This window comes from Catharus ustulatus, chromosome 8 (genome assembly GCF_009819885.2).
Source record: "Catharus ustulatus isolate bCatUst1 chromosome 8, bCatUst1.pri.v2, whole genome shotgun sequence".
Lineage (NCBI taxonomy): Eukaryota > Metazoa > Chordata > Aves > Passeriformes > Turdidae > Catharus > Catharus ustulatus.
Genome location: NC_046228.1, coordinates 2,592,984 through 2,613,895, shown reverse-complemented (window position 1 = coordinate 2,613,895; position 20,912 = coordinate 2,592,984). Strand labels below are relative to the sequence as shown.

Genomic DNA, 20,912 nt, shown 5'->3' with positions numbered 1-20,912 from the left:
CATCCCCGACTTGTTACATCCAGCTTTTTGTTTCGCCAGTTATATTTGTCAGAGAGTTTTGTAAATTGAGTTCATAATCTCATTTTGAGTGTAGACATCAAATATATGAAAAATGTGCCAGTAAACACCAACAGAAAAAAACCCACATAAACCCTTGTACTGTTGGTTATTCACAGGTGTTGCAAACAGAAACAGGTTGCCACAACAGTGAACTCTTAAGTTGATTTGTATTTTAGATTCATTTGTACAACCCTTTCCCTGAACTGCTTTGGGCTTGACTGTGAAATTTGTAAAGATATTGCTGAGCCTGTTATTGTTTATAAGAATTAAAGCCCAGTTTGTGCAAGGAACTGCTAAAAAATTAACTTTTGTGTGCTTTTGGAAATAAGAACATAACATTCACGTGAGTGAGGGTATCTAACTCCTGTTGGAAGTCCTTTAGCTGGGAATAAAAAAGTTTATTTAGATTTGGTGAAATTTCTGGCTGCAGAGAGTTGGAGAAACCTGCAATTGCTAAGAGGATTTCAGCTGCCTCAGTCCTGCAGGAATGAACATCCTAGGAAGGGCAAAAATTCCCTGTAGGGAAAGAGCTCATGAGTTAATGTCCAAGACATCAGATAAAATGTCCTTAAGGTGGTGCCTGATGGTTTTGACAGAAGATCTGCTCTTTATGTAAATGATGTTTGCTCAGTGATAGCCTGACCCACCATAAAACCCCACTGCACTTTCTCCCTGAAGGATGTGAAACCTCACACCCTGGCACGGTCAGAAATCAGATTTCCCCCTTCTGCAGACATGAAGCTGCTTCCATTTCTTGTGGCATTGTAAACCACTTTTTATCACAGAGCACAGGATGAAACACCAGAGCATAAACTAAGCTGTATCCATAATAACCCCACCCTTCCAAAACCACATCACTTTGGGAAGCCCTGTGCTTTTGTAGAGTACCTGGGACATGTTCACACATCTGCATCTAAACATCCAACCCCCCCAAACAAGATTCCTTGTTTCTTCTGTGACTTTCAGCTGCAGAGTCTGAAGGAACATAATTTAGGAAACAGTCCTTTTCATTATGTACAGCCAAGCCCCATTTTTTAGGCTAAAACATAAACAGTTTAATAAAATAATATTACTTAATAAATTAGTGTCTTCAGCTCCTTTCTGGACTTCTCTCTGAAGGAAATAATTAATCACCCTCTAAATCCCTAACAGCCCCATAATCTCTGAATATAAAAATTCAAATGCAAGAAGGCAGAAAGTGCTGATGGAGCCAGCAGGATGGAAGGAGAGATGCTCTTTTTATCCCCTCCCAAAGACCCTAAATCAGTGCAGTGACTGCAATGTACATCCCAGGAGCTAAATAAATTCTGATGTTGCCTTTGAACACTTCTGCTGGCAAATGAAGCACGTTGGGCATCCCAGATGTCATCCTGCTGGAAGAAAAGCTGAAGACACACCCAGAAATAACCAAAATGGGAGTGAGAGGAAGGGGAAACATTACTGAGTACCTTCCAAAAACACAGAGCTTCCCTCCAGCTCTTGTCCAGCTTTGGCCAGGTTTGTAAAGCCACACCTTGGCTGACAGGAGCCAGCAGGAATGGCAAAGGAAATGCAGTTTTGGCTTCTTAATTCTCCCTGAAAGTGGCTGCAAGAGACCCCCAAGCTAATCAGACACATCAGCGATCTGCAAAGCCAAGGCTGAAGTCATGTTTGTAACAAATTCCTGCAGTTAATTTTATTTCCACCCTGATTCATTGTAATACATTGTAAACCAGAGTGTTTATTAAAAGCCTCTTCCCACCAGGTGTAAAAACCTCTTATTTTGTGTACACCCAAACACGGAACATGCAGCCAGTCACAGACACAGAGGTCATTCACCCCTCAGGGAAATCACAGCAAAAATAGATGATCAGCAGCTGCAATGGAAGCCGTAAGATTTCCAACACAATATCTTTAGTGCAAACAGAAAAGCCAAAAATGATTACATTACTTTTTTATAAGTCCACCCATCTCCTCTTGGGAGGAATATTTCCAAGAAGAATTTGCACTGTGAGTGTACAAGAACTACTTAATGTTTTGTCTAAAAATGCTGAATTTACCTACAAGGCCTGTCAATGCAAAAAAAAATACGACAAAAACTGTGATATTTAACTGAGCTGGAACAAACATTCCCCTGGTGTAGTCATCTGCAATAACCATGAAACAAATCTTCATCAAATCTGTACATTTATGGAATATCTCCTTTTTTATTGCAAATCTGTCTCAAGCAGGGCAGCAGCTCTGTTTCCATTCATCCTTTTGAAAAAAAATGCTGTGACAAGAATTTCAAACATCATTCATGGCCAAATACTGCATTTGGATTTCTTGGAACTAAGAAATGAAAAGGAATGTTCCTTTGCTCCAAGAGAAGTGTCTCCAACTCCGTGTGATGCATTAAAAAAATCAGATGAGAACCCCAAGAGCTGACATAAGGATGTGATAAAACTTTCAGGTTTTATGGAAAGAAGCATTTTTCAGTTTCCTCTTAATAAATGAAAAACACACATGCACAGTGTGAAGAAATATATTATGCCTAAGCATGTAAAATATGTCAGCTTGAACATTTTACAGTTTAATGAAAATGCTTTTTTCAGGACAGTTTATATTACGTTTGCTGGAGAAAAAATAAAAATCTTTTATTTTCTCCATATCACAGTCCAAAAATTACCATTTTTTCCTAGCTGTAAAACCCCAGCACTGGGATATTTATGCATGGTGAATTAGAAGCATTTTTTTACTGGCTATCACAATTTTAATAGCATTAGCCCTACTTGTAACACATTTTCATTAAAATGAGAACGTGGAAAACAGTAAAATGAATATAGACCCTCATCAGTAGCAGAGAGGCTTTATGTTGGTCAGGGGATCAGCTGTGTTATATTTGTTACAGATCATGATCAGTCAACAGGACAGACCTCTTCTTTTTCACTGACTCCAACATAAATTGTGCTATTGCATGGATTTAATATGTAGAAGTTATAAGTAATTCTTTAACTTTCATTTTATTGAACCTGGTGCTTCCTGCCTTAGGCTTGTACTTGATCTTTGGTGTCCATATAATTCCCATTTTGTGCAGATATAGAGGTAAGCTGGGACTAAGGAGTGCCAATTTGGGGGAGAATTTAATTTAACTCTTGGTTAACACCTGAAGAAAGCTTGGCAGGAGCACATTGCCCATGAAGGGAAACTCAAGTGCTCCCTCAGAACAGAAACAAAAACACCTCAGCTTTGAACCCTGAGGCCCAGAAAGGACAGACTGCAGCAATAACTCATTTATTAACTAATTACAGGTTTAAATTAACATCAGTGCCCTGCTTTGTGTCCCCTGCTCACACCCCAGACCTGCAAAGCCACCATAGGTTATCAGTGATGTAAATGAGAAGTCAAACAGCTTCCAGATTTACAGATTGTTCCAGTCACAGCCTCAAAAATCCCCAAAGCACCTGAGGCCTGAGCAGCTCTGGCAGTTTTGCTGCATATATTTAGGAGCACCACAAAGATAACACACCAGTTGTATAAAAGGGTGAAACATTCATAGCTGGAAATAAATATTATTGCATTTCACTTTCCCTGGTGCGGAAAACCAAAGGTGACTACAGGCACAGAGCGAGCACATCCAGCACTTCAGTCAATTCACTTTGATTTCCCTTATGAAAATAAAGGTGTGAAATCAAAGAGCTCCCTTGTAAAGTTGTCTTTGGGAAGGCTCAAAATCATTGATCCATTAGTGCAGGATAACAAGGACAAGCCATGACTGAAAAACTTTTGATGTCCTCACTCCTGGGCAGAATGAACAAAGGTGCAGGAGCTGGCTGCATCAAAATCCCCTGGGATTCTGCAGGACAGCTACAAGAAAATCTAGATTAGTTTGAACATGTTGGTGATATCCCAAGGGTGGGAAAAGGGAAGGTACATGGAAAGAGGAGCAGACTCATTCAGGGGGCTGAGTACTTGATCTCAAAACCTGACAGCAAAAATGCTGTTGCAGAAACTGGTCCCTTGCCATCCACATAACAAAGAAAATAAGGAGAAAAAAAGATTCAGTCCTGGATCTATTTTAATCCTTAAATTTGTGCTACAGGGCTTCCCCTTTGGCAGAGGACTAATCCCACCAAATGACAGCCAGTCAGTCATTTCACTTCTCTTTATTCCTTTTAAGTGTTATCCCTCTACTGTTTCTTGACTTTTACACACTTTATTTTCTGCTTCGTAAAGGTTTTAAATTTTTTTGTAAATAATGGTCCTGGATGTCTCCAAGACTAGAGGGATTGGGAACAGAAAGTTCATTTCCCTTGCTTGCTCTTTCATAATCATTTATTCCACACTTGATTAGCCAGGAGATGCTAGATTTGGACACGATTTTGGACTTCAGTCTAAAAACTAGAAGATTTATAATCTTTATATTCTAAGCCCTGATGTCCAACCTGGCCTTGGGCACTGCCAAGGATCCAGGGACAGCCACAGCAAATCTGGGAATCCCATCCCAGGTGCTCCCCACCTCCCAGGGAACAATTCCTGCCCCAAATCCCATCTACATTTACCTTCTTCCAGCTAAAGCCATTCCCTATGTCCTGTCCCTCCACTCCTTGTCCCCAGTCCCTCTCCAGCTCTCCTGGATCCCTTTAGGCTCTGGAAGGGCTCTGAGGTGTCCCTGGACCCTTCTCCTCTCCAGCTGAGCACCCCCAGCTCTCCCAGCCTGGCTCCAGAGGGGCTCCAGCCCTTGGGGTACATCCATGAGTTGCTCTGGACTGGCTCCAGCAGCTCCACATCCTTTGGATGTTGGATTCCAGGGCTGCAGGCAGCTCGGCAGTGGGGTCTCACCTGAGCTGGGCACAAGGACAGAATTCCCCTCTTTTGTACTGCCCACGTGTGGGATCAATCCAGGACTCGAGGTTTTTTTCCCACATGACCGAGGCATGCCCAGCTCTGAACACTAGACCTCCGAGCCCTTCTCCATCAGTTCCTGATCGGGTTTTTCCCAACACAGACACCACCACACTTAGCCCTGTTTAACCCTATAATGTCCTTACAGCCCCGCTTCTGCTCGTCCAGCTCCCACGGCAACCTCCAAACGTGCATCTCGCTCCAACTACCACACATTGGAAAAAAAGCCCCAAAAACTTGAATTTAAAGCTGCATCCCCGGGGAGGATGAAGGCAGAAACTTTCGGGTAGAGCACAACTGGGTGTACCCGGGACAAAACCAGGGATAGACTGGGACACAACCGAGTGCACCTGGGACGTAACCGGGGATAGACAGGCAAGGAGGGACAAACCGGGTGTACTCAGGATAAAACCATGGATAGGCTGGGAGAGACCTGGAACATAACCGGGTGTACCCGGGACAAAACCAGGGATAGACTGGGAGAGACCTGGAACATAACCAGGTGTACCCGAGACATAACCAGGGATAGGCTGGGACACAACCGGGTGTACCTGGGACATAACCAGGGAGAGGCTGGGAGGTACCCGGAATATAACCGGGTGTATCCGGGACAAAACCAGGGACAGGTTGGGACACAGCCGGGTATACCTGGGACAAAACCAGGGATAGGCTGGGACACAAGTGGGGATAGGCAGAGAGGGACCTAGAGCACAACCAGGTGCACCCGGGACAAAACCAGGGATAGACTGGGAGGGACCTGTGACACAACCGAATGCACCTGGGACATAACCGGGTGCACCGGGGACAAAACCAGGGATAGACTGGGACACAACCGAGTGCACCTGGGACATAACCAGGTGTACCCAGGACAAAACCAGGGATAGGCTAGGACACAACTGGGGATAGGCAGAGAGGGACCTGGGATACACCTGGATGCACCCGGGAGATAACCGGGAGAGGCTGGGAGGTACCCGGAACATAACCGGGTGCACCCGGGGTAAAACCGGGGCTAGGCGGGGAGGGACCTGGGACACAACCGAGTGCATCTGGGACGTAACCGGGGATAGACAGGCAGGGAGGCACCTGGGACAAACCGGGTGCACCTGGGACAAAAGCAGGAATAGACTCGGACACAACCGCGTGCACCTGGGATATAACCAGGGCTAGACGGGGAGGTACCCGGAACATAACCGGGTGTACCTGGGACACCACCGCGTGCACCTGGGACAAAACCGGGCAGGTACCTGCGACACAAGCGGGGCTAAGCGGGGACACAGCCGGAATAAAGCGGTGCCACCGCAGCGCTCCCTTTGTGCGGAGCGGAGCGGGGCCGGCCCGGCCGCGGAGGGCACGCTGAGGGGCGGCGGGCCGGGCCGGGCTGGCTCCGCCCGCACCACATGACTCCATCGTCGGGAGAAACTTTTCCCGTCCCGCGGTCGGAAAATGGCGGCGTAGGGAGCGGGGCTCTGGCATCCCGGCGGCTCCCGGCGCCATGACCCGCTGGGTGCCCACCAAAAGGGAGGAGAAGTACGGCGTAGGTGAGGACGCGCCCGCCCCGCTCCCGCCTGTTGCGCACGGGGCACCCCCCGGCCGCGGCCTCCCCGTCCCGTCCCTGCCCGGCTCCGCGCTGCGCTCCGCGGCCGGGATGGAGCGCGCTGCTCCCCGCTCCCCTCCGGTTCCTGCCTGCCCCGCCCGGCTCCTCCTGGCTCCCAGGAACTCGAGGAGTTGTGTGGGAGCGCTGGGAGAAGTTGCGCGTCTCGCCGCGCTCCCGTCGCTCCGCCAGCGCCCAAGCCCCGAGTTGGTTTGTGGATGCGCTCCGAGGGGAGCCCAGCCCGTGCCCTGTGTGCTGTCCCTCCGTGGTGTGCGGCAGTGTGATGTTCATACAGATGAGGGCTTTCCCTGCGCGCTGGGATCCATTTCCTAGCGCTGCTTCCTTCCCGAACAGAGGGGGATTGTTCCCGGCTGCTGCCTCGGACATCCCCGCTCGCCCCAGCCCCGCAGAGCTTCGGGCAGGGCTGTGCCGGGAGGGCCCCGCACGAGCCCAGAGATGTTCGGAGCAAAAGGTTTTATTTTGGGGCTGCGGCGCACAGAACTTTATTGGCGTGAATGAGCGTTTGTCTGAGGGAAGGAAATAATAAATCTGACTGTTCGAGTGGGAAACGCGAAGTTCAATGCACACCACAGTTCTTGGGCTGGATTGATTGTGAACAACTTTTTGTGCAAACCCGCGGCTAAACCTCATGAACAAAGCGAGCACGAAGAGGGGAGTTTCTGGGGCTGAGTAAAACCTGAGCGAATTGTAGGAATTAATTCTAAATTCTGTGTGCATGTTCCTAGAAAAGCACAGCTCGACTTTTAAAAGCTGTTAGAAAATCCCAGTTACACCGTGTGGGCAGTTCCAGCACTGAGGATGCAGGACAGACACAGGGAAGCACAAATGCCACCCATGGCAGCTGTGTGTTAAGTTTCTAAATTATCTCTCTGCTGTGGGATGGGTATTTTGGAATGTCCGAATTGTCACGTAGTGTGAGCTGAGAGACACTGGAAAGCAAGTTCCCCTTTTGCAGGAACTCTGTATGCTGGGGGTGAGTCCCGGCCCAGCTTTCCAGGAATGTTTTGAAATTGATTTAAAAGGGACATGAAACAAAAGGAAAACAAACATGAAATAGACTGATGGTTTTACAAGATGTTTGTGTGTCTGCATCTCCAGTGTGGGGATTGCATGTGTAGTGAGAAAACTGGATTTAAACAGAACTTAAGAATAAATAACTCCTAGTTTGAAAAAGCACAAGGTGGTGTGCTCACTTGGTATTTTTTGTGTCCGCCTCTCTGCAGAAAAGTTTGTAATGGTTTTGTAATAGGTTTGTGTTTCTCTGGTAGTTTGTTTTCCTTTCCTCATCAAACTGGGGGATTTCTCTGCTGAATGCCAGGGATGTGAGGGTTGAAAGTGGATGAAGTGTCACAAGGACATAAATCAGATTTAGAGCTAATTGAACTTTGGATTCCCTGGCCTGTGCCATTCTGTTACAGGCTGCTTTGGGAGGGATAGCTTCTTTTTGCAGTCCTCCTAAAGAAAATGAATATTCAGTTTGGTTCTATGTGTTTTATGGACCTTTATGTTGTTAAGAACAGGCGCTGTGAGTCTTCTGATGTTTTAATTTTTGCTGCTTGTGGAAGATGGAGGTTGTGGAGAATTGATGCAACAGTTATGTAGTCCCAAACAGAATTGGAGATGTCACTGTTAACCTGAAAATTTGTGCTTGAGAATATTTTTCTTCCTATTTGCCATGACCAGCCCTGGGGCCTGATGTTGACTCAGTATTGTCTGACAGGGAGAAAATCTCTAATAGGAATTCTAATGGGACTTGGTGAAAGATAATGTACAGTCCGTTGTGTGTCTCATCAATCCATGCAAATATCCCCAAAAGGATGGTGCCACAGTCATTCCAGTGGTGCTCAGTGTCAGGATGAGGAGCAATGGCCATGAACTAAACCAGGAGAAGTTCCACCTCCATGTGAGGAGGAATTTCTTTCCATGAGGGGTGGCAGAGCTCTGGAACATCTGCCCTCCCCTCTGGAGACATCCCAACCCACCTGGCTGTGTTCCTGTGTCACCTGCTCCAGGTGACAGGTGGGATGGACTGGATGATGTGCAGAGGTGCCTTCCAACCCCAGATATTCTGGGATTCTGTGTGCAGAAGTACAGGAAGGTGTGTTGTGGTTATGTTTGTTGTATCACAGCAGTGGGAGCTCAGAAAGATATGTCTATGTACAGAAATGTGTATATATGAAATACACACATCTGTTTATATAACACATTTCTATCCCTTTTCCACCTCCTCTGGTACATCCCTATGCACAACAGAGTTTTCTTAACATCTGAAAACCTGAAGATTTACTGGTTGTGGTGCAGCTGGAACAAATTATACCAAGAAGCCTGCAGTGCCAGCTGGTGGGACACAGGTGTGTTAAGGAGCACTCCCCCCGTGGCACAGGGGGATTTGGGGATGCTGCTGCATGCCTGTAAAGCGAATTTGCTGCCCCAAGCCTCTGTGCAGAGGCATTATCTCAGCAGGCAGTTGAGAGAGTGACTCAGCTCCGCTTCCTGAGAGCTCAGGGCGTGCGGGAGGCTGCAGCAGGAATGGGTGTGGATCTCATGGGATAATACAGATATTAGGTTAACATATGGGGAGCCACACGAAACAGGGAAGTGATCAGCTTCCTTGGAGAGGCTTGTCCCAGTGCTCTGGATCCTTGTCCTTCATCTCAGCCCTTGCCCTGAGCTGTTGGGGAGGACTGTGGTTGTGTGGAGGGGACCATGTGGGTGTGTGGCTTCCTCCAGGGGACATCAGAGGCTTCCAGAATGTCCTGAGAGCTGCTCGTGTCCCCTCAGTGTCACAAAGTGGCTGTGGAGTGTGGCTGCTCAGTCTCCCTTCTTTCCCTGCTTTTAGTGTGGTGTGAAAATTGTACTTTTGGTGGTTTTCCTTCTGCTGGGGAAAAGGGATGTAAAGAATTGCTTTGGGAGGTCTGAGATAGTGCACAGTGGCTGTGGCAGCTTCCAAATCCTGAATTCTGCTGTTCTTTGCCCCTTTTCCTTTATGCTGAGAACTTCAGGGAGAGGTAGAACTGATGCTACTGTGGTTAAAAAATATTGTATTTAAAATGTCCAAAGGTTTGTGTCCATATGGAATAAATAGACAACTGCTGTGGTAGGTTAATTTTTTTTTTTCCTCATTGAATAAATGGGGAAATAAGAAAATTAGTGCCACGTGCCCTTGGATGATCAGAGAACTTCCCAGTTCCATAGCTGGAGTCCCCATCCCTGAAGGTGTCCAAGGAAGGACTGGATGTGGCACTCAGTGCTCTGGGCTGCTGACAAGGTGGGGTTTGGGCTTGTACTTGATGGTCTTGGTGGCCTTTCCCAAATTCAGTGAGTTCCAGTATTTTTGTTTGTTCCTGGTGAGTTTTTATTGTGTGTCATGGCTTGCCAAATAATAGCAAGCTTAATTTTAGATGAGGGCACTGGCCACACTTCATGGTCAGGGTGTTGGAAGACCTTTCTGAGATTGAGATAGCTTTTCCAAAGGGGTTTGTGGAAGTGCCTTCAAACCAGTTTTATAGAAATACTGATTTTATTATAGGGCATGGCTATAATGAGTTGGTGAACTATGAGGTGATACGAGGATCATGATTTAAAAGTTTTGCAGCCAAGTTCTGCTCTTGTAATATTTTTGAATGGGGGGGGAATAGAATTTGTGAAGAGGAGAACTGGTGAAAGCACAGGAAATCCTACAGCCAAGCACTGCTGCTGCTCCTCTGCTGCTTCAGGGAGGACTGTGTTGCTGTAGGACAGATTTAAGGCTTTTGTGAACCCTGGAGTTACAGTCCAGGCTGTGGTGGCATGTGGAGACTCTTGCTTGAGGTGATGATCTTGTGCATATTTGTACCTTAGAGCAAGGAAGGAAATATTGTGAGGAAATAGAAAAGGATGAATCTTAGGAATGCATCTTAGTGATTTTAGTGCTGCTGTGCTGTGAGGTTTGGAGCTGCCTGGCAGGTCAGGAGAGGTGACTGCTGTTAGTGACAGCAGGGCTGTGACACACCCCAAACCCAAGGAGTAAAAGTGAGAGTGTAAAATTAAAATGTCCATGGAAGATTCGCTGCTGCATTGATCAGTGTTGGAGTGAGCAGGTGCAGGTTCAGTTTGTTAGAGCCAACGTGGGCACCCAGATTAGGGTTCTATTTGTTATATCCCTCTGCTGTGAGGAAAGGCTGGGAGAACTTGGGGGGGTTGTTCAGAAGAGTTTTGGGGTGACTTCATTGTGGACTTCCAGTACCTGAAGAAAGATGGAGAGAGACAGTTGATGAGGGATGGAGTGACAGGACAAGGGAAGATGGCTTTAAAATGACAGCAGACAATTTTAGATTGGATGTTGGGAAGGATTTGTTCCCTGGGAGGGTGGTGAGACCCTCACACAGCTGCCCAGATTTGTTGTGGCTGCCCCTGGATCCCTGGAATATCCAAGGCCAGGTTGGACATTGGGGTTGGAGCAGCCTGGAGGGTGTCCCTGCCCATGGGAGGAGTGGCACTGGATGATCTTTATTATCCCTTCCAACCCAAATCATTCCCTGCTTCTGTTTTACAATACCTTGAATTCCCTGCTTGCTGAGGGGATGCATTTCTGTGCTGCCCCATCCCTGGTGTCTCCTGGAGCAGAGGGAAGGGGCTGGAGGTTGTCCCACCCCTCTTCCCACAGCAATGACCCGAGTTGGACTGCAGGCATGTGCTCAGTTCCTCCCAGTTTACTCAGTAGCTGCTCTTGTTCTCTGTCAATAAACACTTGTTGCAAACAACAGATTGGAGAGGGATAGCCATACCAGATAAGTGCAGGGGAGTGTGGGTTTCTGTTTATTTTCATCCAGGCCAGCAACAATATTACAAGCTGGGATTGTTCTGAGAAATGATTCCTGATGGGATTTTCCAGGATTTTTTTGTTTCCTCTCATGGAGCATAACCTGATTTCAGTAGGTAGCCAGCTCCTATGGCCGTAATACAGAGCTTTTATTTAACTTTGCAAAGAAAGTTTTCAGTCAGTTTAGGGAATTTCCAGCTGCTAAGTTTACTCTTTATCCTATAAAATAAAAGAGGAGGTAGAAAAGTGAGGTTTTACACTTTACATGGTATGCAGTATGGCAGTGACAGTAGTCAGGGGCTGATTTAAGGTGTTTGATTTGGTATTTCCATCCCTGGCAGTGCCCAAGGCCAGGTTGGATGGGGTTGGAGCACTCTGGGACAGGGATGGAGATGGATGAGCTTTGAGGTCCCTTCAACCCAAACCATTCTGGGATTCTCTGGTTTCAAGTAGCACCTTGGTGGGTTTTGTGATGATCCCTTTATTGTTCTATTGGAAGCGCCTGACCTAGCTGCTCTCCAACAATGCTAATTTTGGGCTGTTTGCCCCACTTGGCACAGATTTCCTTGTGTTACAAAGGCATTTTCCTTTCTGCAAAGGCAAAACTTTCAAGGAACAGGGAAAACAAAAAGCTGAGGCAACTCAAAGTCAAACCAGGAAGCCCCTCTGTCAACTTGCAGCTACAGGAATAAGGGTTGGGATAATTTTTCCTTTAAATGTTGGTGTTTCTGGAGTTTGTCCTGTGCTGGCTCTGGAGCACAGGGAGGATCCTTTGCTTTGTCTCATCCTGCAGGACTGAAATCCAATAGCTCTTGTTGAACACCTGTGTCCAGCTGTAGATAAACAGCTGAGGCTGTAATTGGATGGGAGCTGTGAGAAGGAACCGCTTCTGATCCAGTTTGAAAGTATTTATTCCATCAAAACTGTCACTTTTGCCTCTCTTGGACTTCCTGCACAACCAAAACTTCCTCAAAATACCCAGTGGAGCTGCTCCTCCTTATGGGTGTTCTTTGGCAGGGTGATGGACCACTGACAAGTCAGTTTTTTTTTTTTAAAAGCTTAAAAGCAGTTTTAATCCTATTTTCTAGCCTGTGGTAGCCCCCCAGGCTGTTCTGACAATAGTCATTTTCTGAGTAAGGTTTTAATGAATTCCTTGATGAGTTATTGGAATACTTTCCTCCTTGAGCTTGTGAGGGGTGGAATTAAAATCATGCCCTGTTTAAACCAAAAAAATGCTCAATAAGAGATAATTCTTGTAATTCTGAAACTTTGTTTCCCTTTTCAGACTGTAGTTGTGCAAACATTTATGTATTTATAGAATTATCTGCCCATGTTTATGTAATTTGTGCATTAAATCTGATTTCTGATGTAAAGATTTGCAACACAAGAAGCAGCAGTTGCTGCATTTCAGTTTCATCAGCAGAAATATGAAATATCTCTGGAAGTATTTTTCTGCTCCATAGAGCTTTGTAACTAAACTGAAATAATTACATTGAGAACTATTATGTGTAATCATGTACCATATACATAACAAAACAAATGGATGGAGAGCATTGGCTGCCATGCATGAATTTGGGGTTTTTTGTATGATATTTTTTAGCACTGCTGCCTTATTTCAAGTGCTGTTTATATTATTTGAGCACAACCCTTTTTAGAACATGTTTGCAGAGGCTTTTGGTGGTTGATTTTGCCTGAGGGTGTTGGAGTAGCAAAATGTCTTTGTGTTCCCCAGTAGAAAATACCAACAAGTGACTGGAACAGGATTTGCTGTGTAATTTCTGAACGGGAATGGCAGCAAAATTGCACATAATCAATGTTTGTGCTTGTAGGCACTTGGGTTTTTGAGGCACTCTGTACATCCCTGCTCTTGTAGTAGCTGTGCCACTTTTATGGATGTGCTGCACAAATTATTGAGTATTGAGGTGGAAGAGCTGCTGGAGCAGCTGCCTGGCTGAGCAGGTGTGGGGGTTTTTGGGCAAATCCTGTTATCCCTGAGGAGTCCCAGTGGGGATGGCATCAGGGATTCTCTTCCTCCTGGCTTGACCTGGGGAGTTCTGGCTGGTTGTGGCAGAGCATTTGGCAAATTTGGCAGTGCAAGGTGGGCACTTGGGACTGGAGAGAGGCTCTGGAATACCTGAGAGCCTCTCCAGGCACGCAGCTGCAGTCTGGGAGTGCAGCCTTAGGTGTTTGTGTTTGCTCTGCCTTCCTTGTCCTGCTTGTCCAAACAAAGCACGGAAGTGCCGGCGTCACTGGAGCTGCGTGGAATAAAATCAAATAACATCTGTGGAGGGAGTGGGGCCTGAGTGTCCTGGAGAGAGAACCCACACTGTACCCAAAGACCTTCAGCTGTGCTGGATTAGGAGGGTTTTCCCCATTTTCATAAATGGAATTAAAAACAGAATTAAGAGAGGACACAGCCAGCCTTGGTGCTGTTGGTGCCTCTGGGAGTTGCAGAGGTACAGGATTATGGAAAGCTCCACTCCTTACCTGTGTGCAGCAGCTTCCCTGCCTCCCAGCTGCTGCTTTAGCCTTGAGCATCCTCCCAATAGTGCCAGCTGGTCTGCAGGAAAAAATGTTGGCAGCAGGGAATGGTTCAGGGCATGGCGTTGGGTGCTTTTATTGAGTGTGCGGTGTCTGTGTGTCAGAAATGAAGTGGAAGCAACTGGTAACAGAAAAAAGTGCTCCTGTAGTAGACCCTGACACAGGAAATCTCTCAGTGCTGAGCCAGATGGAAGCTGTTGATGAGAATTGGAGTTTCTGAGTCTTGAGGCAGATGGTGAACGGTTGAAAAGGACGCTTGCTTTCAGAAAAATCTGCTGTGCATATGAGTGCAGTGAGAAATCCTGCCCCTGCCATGCCTGGGATTGTGGAGCACTGGAAGGGCTCTGGAAGTGCTGTCCTCTGAAACACTGCAGCTTCATGGCTGTGAGAGATGCTGAAATGTGTCACTGGGCCAGGAAAGTTAGAGATAAGGGCCTGTGGGAATGTTTCTGTTGATAAATATGAGGTTAATCTCTCAAAATAGAAGTGTGTGAGTGAAAGCTGACATCAACATGACATCTTCTACTTTAATTACTGTATTCTGAGTAATGGGAAGAGCTAAAAGAGGATGTGTCCAGCAGCTCTTGCTTGATTGACTTTGACTTTTTCCTGCTGCTTTGGGGGGCTGTGGGAGAATTATTGTTCTTTTGCATCAATGTGTGGCTCATTTGTAGCTTTAGTGTAGAAAATAATGCTTACACTCAAGCCTTTAGTATGCTCTAACCTGTGGTAGTGGTGATGTTACCTGGTGTCCAGCCTTTTTTGTTTTCCCTTTTAGCTCTTCTTTTGTCATTACACACAAATTTCCACCAATTTTCTGCAGGCATCACCTGTTGCCTTGTCATCTCTGCAGGAATTCCTTCCTTCCTGCTCACCTTTTTTCCCATTAATCTACTCCCAGTTTTACTTGTTACATTTTTCTTGCCACAACTGGTGGATGTTGGTGTTTCCATCAATCCATCACTTTCTTCTGCCATGAATCTTATATGGAATAGACTTGAGAGCCTATTTTATTTCCTTCTGTCTGAGCCTGGTGTAACTTGTGGGTTTGTTTTTTGGTGTTTGTTTTCCTTCTGTGGGTTGTCTCAGAAGTTTCCAGTGTGAAGGATAAATGGTGTGACTCAAAAAAAAAAAAAAGTGGTTCGTAGCATTTTTAATTTTTTAGTTTTGGAGGTCTTTTGGCTTCAGTTTCTCATCAGAGTTGATCTGTAGAAGGTTTATTTTGGCATGGCAGGATCCAGCTTTGTCCATCTGCAGCTGCTGACAGTCTGTGTCCCACCTCTGTGTCACCTCCACTGGGCTCTTCTGCACTTCTTTCATGCTGCTCACTGACATTGGGCATAAAGGAACCAAACTTTTCATCCAGGCTATGGCAGGAGTGTGCACAAGAGCAGCTCAGAATTCCTGCAGCACTGGGACTGCCTCACAAACATTGACATCTTCTTAAAATTAATTTAGTGACATGTGACAAAGCAGTGAGTAAAGATCCTTTTTCCAGATATTTCAGTCACTGAGTTTTGTTGGGGTTTTTTTTGTGAGAAAACAGTTGTCCTTGCTCACAGTGAAGGGGCTGGAGATGAGAACAGATATTTTTTGTGGTGCAGAGATATTTCTTGGCCAATAGTTTCCACAGTGCATGAGTCAGACGGGACAAAACACCAACCCCAAACTTTTTAATGCAGAGCCAAATATTCTTTTGATATTTATTACACTGTGCTTTGTTTATTTGTATTTGTTGCTTGTGTTCTTGAGTGTTTGACTGGAGCTGAGACTCTAAAAGGATTTAAAAAGCACATTAGATGTTTATCTGGGTAATAGGGATCCTGAGGGGTCCATGTGTGGATGTGACTTGGGGACATGGTTTGGTGTGACCATGGTGCTGTTCACTGTTGGACTGGGTGAGCCTGAAATCATCATCGTTGGAAAGGACCTTTAAGATTAGCAAAACATTTTTGGGAAAAATCCCAAAATTTAAGATTCAGCTGAGTCTTCAAGGAGTGACTGAAGTATCTTGCTTTGAGCTCTGTGGGGTAGGAATTTGTATTCCCAAAAAATAAAGACTGGATCTAGCCAGATAAGCACATTTCAGTAAAAACTTGAGAGAATGACTCAGTTATGGTGCTGCTGACATTGTTGGAAGTTTTGTGTGGGCTCAGCTCTGGTTTGATTTTCTAGTTGAATGTATTCTTGAAGTGATTTATTAACAGATTTTTAACAATCACTTGTGCTGCAGAGGAGGCCTCTGTTTATTTACTGGGCTGTGATGAGTGATGGAACTGGTTCAGATTTTTGCCTTAAACACAAAGTACAGTTCGGGTTCCTGCAGCAGCTGCAGTTTGCACAGTTAGAGCACACAAAGGTGAACGTGTTCTTGGCTGAAAACCAGGAGTTTTAATACTTTTAGGGCTTGAATATTTAAAATATTGGCATAACTGCAAGCTTTTATAGTCAGAGTGTGATAGCATCTATAACCCAGCGTGCTGATCTTAAATCAAGATAAAAACTTTTAAGACCAGGAGTTCATGTATTATATTTGTAAAGTGCTGTCTGGCTGCTTCCATAACATTTACATAAAAAGTGTGGAAAATAAAAAATAATTTTGTGGCAGGGAGCTAGAATAATTGTGTGCCAGCTGAGGCTTTCAGGAGATGGGTAGTGACAGCTTTGAGAAATGCCTGGGTAAGCTTAGTGAAAGTAAAATATTGGTGATCATCAATAAAATCTCGAGTTCTACAATGGTTTCCCTTCCTCCTGTATCTGCATAAGACAGAGTTTGTGTTGTTACCTTTGCATCAGCAGCTTCCTCTTGCTCTTGGACCATTCATGGAGCAAGAAATGTTTTGAAAGTTGAAGTTTTCTCCAGAACACTGAAGGCTGCTTAGCAAGAGGATTGAGTTAGATTCCTCCAGGAAAAGCACAAATGATCTCCTCACCTTTTCCAACCCAGGTCCTGCTGCTGGGTGCTCCTGGTGGCTCAGAGGATGTGTTCACCAAAGCTAGCCAGGGCAAGTTTGTGATTTATATTTAAAAACAAGCTGGTTTGCTGCACATGAATTGAGTGTGGAGTGTGCTGGCTGTCACTAATTTGGTTTTTTAATAATTCTGTTTTGAGGTAGAGGTGCTGCAAGTAGAACTGAGTTGAATAGTTGAGAAATAAGAAAAAACCACTCATTTTAGATTAATGCAGTATTTTTTCAGTCAGAGAAGCAAATGCTTTAAGGTGAAGTTACACTGTCCAGTCTAGCACAAACTTCTGCTGCATGTTGGAGCTTTCCAAACAGAAACTGGAAATTGAAGCAGATTTTGGGGGTCATGGCAGGGAAATCAATCCCCTTAAGCTCTGTTTGCAGTGGAGCAGTGCTGGGAGCAGCAGGGATCTGCTCCTTGGCCAGGAGCTGCTCTGGCCCCTGCTCTGCCCCAGGCATGTGCTGGGTGCTAATGCCTCACCCCTTTTCAGGCAGCTCTTGGAGTGGTGCTGGGAAAACAACCTGCCAAAAAGGGGGAAAGAATAATCAAAATAATCCCTCTCTTATAGCAGAGGTTAGTGAGTTGCTGCTGGGTTAGTGGCACTTTAATCACCCTCCTGGCATTAATGTGACACCATCAGGGGGTTTTTAAAATACATTTTCCTTGGATGATTATGCTTGGGAAGGAAGGAGTTACGTATTTGAGCTATTCTGAACTAACAAGGGTAATTCTGAGGCTCAGGGCAGTGAGGGAAGTAGCTATAAGGGTTATTTTTGATGTATTTCAGTAGACTGAGGGGTGCCTTAGCAGTGGGGAACCAAGTTCTCACCTGGGAATTCCTGTGTACATCTGGGATTGATTACTGGGCTGCATCAGCTTTAAAATATTAATTTATTATACTATATGCATATTAAAAATAGTTGATAAATTTTAATAATAAAAAAGAGTTGGACTTGATGATCTTTGTAGGTCCCTTCCAACTTGGAATATTCTGTGATTAAGCTAGAAAAGGTTTTAGAATTATTAAGTTAACTCATGATGAAGTGAATGGTTGTGAATATACAGGTGGGTTCTTACTGTGCCAAAATTGCTCCAAAATTGTGGAGCTCAGTGTCTGGAAGCAGAGATTTAGAGTGTTCCTCTACTCTGGTTTTTCTTCCTTTCCCAGAAATCTGTGAAGTTATGGAGCAAAATGTGGTGCTGGGGCTTTAATGATCATATCAGTTACCTTTCCTTTCTTCTTTCAGAATGAACCCAAAAAAGGGTGTGGGTTCACAGGATTGCCCTGAGGTGGGAAAAATGGATTTGCAGGATATGAGCTGTGGGAGAGCTGCCCCAGTCAGAGGGAGCTGGACAGTGACCCTTTGTTAGGGCCAGTGGCCGAGCCAAGTCCGCTGGAAGCTGCCTGCAGCATGTGATTGCCCCTGCTTTGGAGAAAAACAATTTTTCCCTGTTTTTTTTCAAAATGCTGCTCTTCTTTTAGTGCATTCAGTGCTGTTTGACTCGCTCCCAGTTCCGGTGGGAGGTGCGAATTCGAGAAGAGTGTCGCTGATTCCCATTTCAAAATTTCCTGGTTTCCCATTTCTGCCGTAGCCTGGGTGTTTGGTGGGTCACACTGGGGCTCTCAGCAGGTCACTCCTCTCTCTGGGTGTTCTTTTGGGTGAAGCAGAACAAGTTCCTCAGGGTTTATTTCACTTGGGGTCTGTCTTGCTGTTGGAGACAGTCTGATAAGGTGATGGCAAAAATAAAAAAGGAATTGAGTAAGGTTTGATGTGTAAAAAGCCTCAAACTCCTTCATCTTTTTTTCTCCCAATCCAGAGGCTTTCCTGAGAAAGGACCAGAGGAATTTTGATTTTGTTTTCCCTTGTAGAAACACAGAGGAGGAAGAACAGTAGGAAATGAAAGCATCTTCCCATCACCTCATTTCCTCCTCGCTTTAGGCTCTGTGCTCTGCATCAGCAGCTCGGTGTAGCACTGAATTGTCATTTTCTTCCTGTTTCCACAGCAGTGCAAGAGCAGTTTCAGTGTGTTGAACTTGATTTTTATAGTCATTGAAATGCCTGGTAAAATACAGCTATGCCATTAAGCTCACTGCTGTAGTAATGCTTGGTAAAAGATCCTCTTAGCACAGTTCTGCTCAGTGCAATAGGAATTTCCTGCCATGGCAAGGGAGAGGATTTGGGACTGCTCCTGGGGCTCTCCTTGCTGTTGATGGAGTTTTGGGGATTCTCTTTGTTACAGGCATTAATGTTTTCCCCTTTGCACAGTTGTCCCTCTATCTGAATGTCTAGAATATTTTTGTGTGTATTTTCCTCCCCCCCAGCCAGGTTGCCTGGCTCTTACATCCTGGGTAATTGCTCCCTGTTTTTCTCCTTCCTTCATTTCTGGCATTGCAGCACAGTGAGGTTTAATGGGAGATAAAAATAATCCTTTTAATCAACCATTTAGATTAGATTTTAGGAAAGCTTTTTCCATGTTGTCATAAAGGGGCTGCCCAGTGGCTTCTCCTGGAGCTGTCCTTGCTGTTGATTGAATTTTGGGGATTCTGAGGCTGTCCTTGTTATTAATGGTGTTTTGGGATTCTGTGGTGGGACTTGGGACTTTTCCTGGGACAATCCTTGCTGTTGATGGAGTTTGGGGATTCTGGGGCTGGGTTTGTGACTCCTGGGGCTGGATTTGGGATTCTCCTGGTGCTGTCCTTGCTGTTGATGGAGTTTTTGGGATTCTGGGGCTGGGTTTGGGACTTCTCCTGGGGCTATCCCTACTGTTGATGGAGTTTTTGGGATTCTGGGGCTGGGTTTGTGACTCCTCCTGGGGCTGGGTTTGGGACTCCTGGGGCTGTCCTTGCTGTTGATGGTGTTGCTGTGTCCTGAGGTGCTGGCTGAGGATGGGGTGGGTGCAGTGCTGCTGCCAGGGATGCAGGGATGTACGGGGATGCCCAGGGATGCAGGGAAGAGCAGGGATGCCCAGGGATGCAGGGATGTACAGGGATGCACAGGGATGCAGGCACACAGGCAGGGTGGGTGTGGAGCTGCAGCTCTGCCAGTTCTGGTCACTTCTCATCTCCTGGGGAGCCTGGGCTGGAGGATCTGGCGTGACTCACCCCCTGCCCAGGCACATCTTAAGCTCTACCAGCCCTGGCCATAAGCTGGACAAGTTCCTCCTCCTCTCCAGCCTTTAACTCTTGTCCTTTTCCTGCCCAGCAGACCCCTGGGGGCATTTTCTGCATAGCAGTGTTGAAGCTTTTGCACATTTTCTAATGACCATGTGTAGAGGTGGTTTTGAATTTTCCTTAATTCCAAGCACTGAAATCCTTTGTTGAGGCACAAATCCTTTCATGGGTGAGCACAACTAAGGCTCAAATGCTGTCCTTGCCTTCCTGGAGGATGTGCCAGAGCAAGAGCCAAGTTCCAGCTCCTTAGTAGCCCCCAGTGAAATGTAGGAGGTCTGAGGGAGTATCAAAACTCCCTTACTTTGTGATTCTGAATTGCCACAAGACAGATGCCAAAACATCTGCCTCTGGATAATGTTTTGTGTTAGTCTAAATCAGCATCTTGCTTTTCCTGCAAGAGCCAGTATTGAGAGCTCGGGGTGATGTGATTACTCTTTGCATCCAGGGTGTTTCACTTAATGGACTTCTTAATATTAAAAATCAATTTGGATGTTCTTGATTGTACTTCTTGTTAGCTGTGCATTATGGCACATTAATAATCCTCTTAGTCAATAATGATGTGTATATATATATATTTTACCACTAGTTTCAGCTTTATACCCTCAGTACTTGGTGGTGAAGTACTCTGAATACAGATTAGCCAGAAGAAGGGGGGGAGCTGTTAAAATGGTGACTGAGCAGCTCACTTCATTAGCTCCCTAAAAATAAAGTGTCTGGCTTGACAGGGGGGAGGAAGGAAAGCAAGAAACTGAACTTGTTTCTTGGAAATCTTGACTTCATCCAGAACTCCTCATGTCACAGAATCCCAGATTTATTCAAGTGGGAAAAGAGCACCAAGATCTTTAAATCCAGGTTGTGTCTGAGCCCCACCTTGTCCCCAGCCCAGAGCACTGAGT

The 20,912-nt window shown here is 45.7% G+C and overlaps 1 protein-coding gene across 2 annotated transcripts in view; it reads left to right on the top strand.

The window, feature by feature from the left end:
- The first annotated feature begins 6,316 nt into the window (after positions 1-6,316).
- DOCK1 (dedicator of cytokinesis 1) overlaps positions 6,317-20,912 on the top strand; it is a 246,904-nt gene continuing 232,308 nt past the window's right edge. For both annotated transcript variants that reach the window (XM_033065521.1, XM_033065520.1), the window contains exon 1: positions 6,317-6,461. In XM_033065521.1, coding sequence (XP_032921412.1) covers positions 6,416-6,461 — 46 coding nt within the window. In that variant the 5' untranslated portion in view covers positions 6,317-6,415. The remainder of the gene's footprint in view (positions 6,462-20,912) is intronic.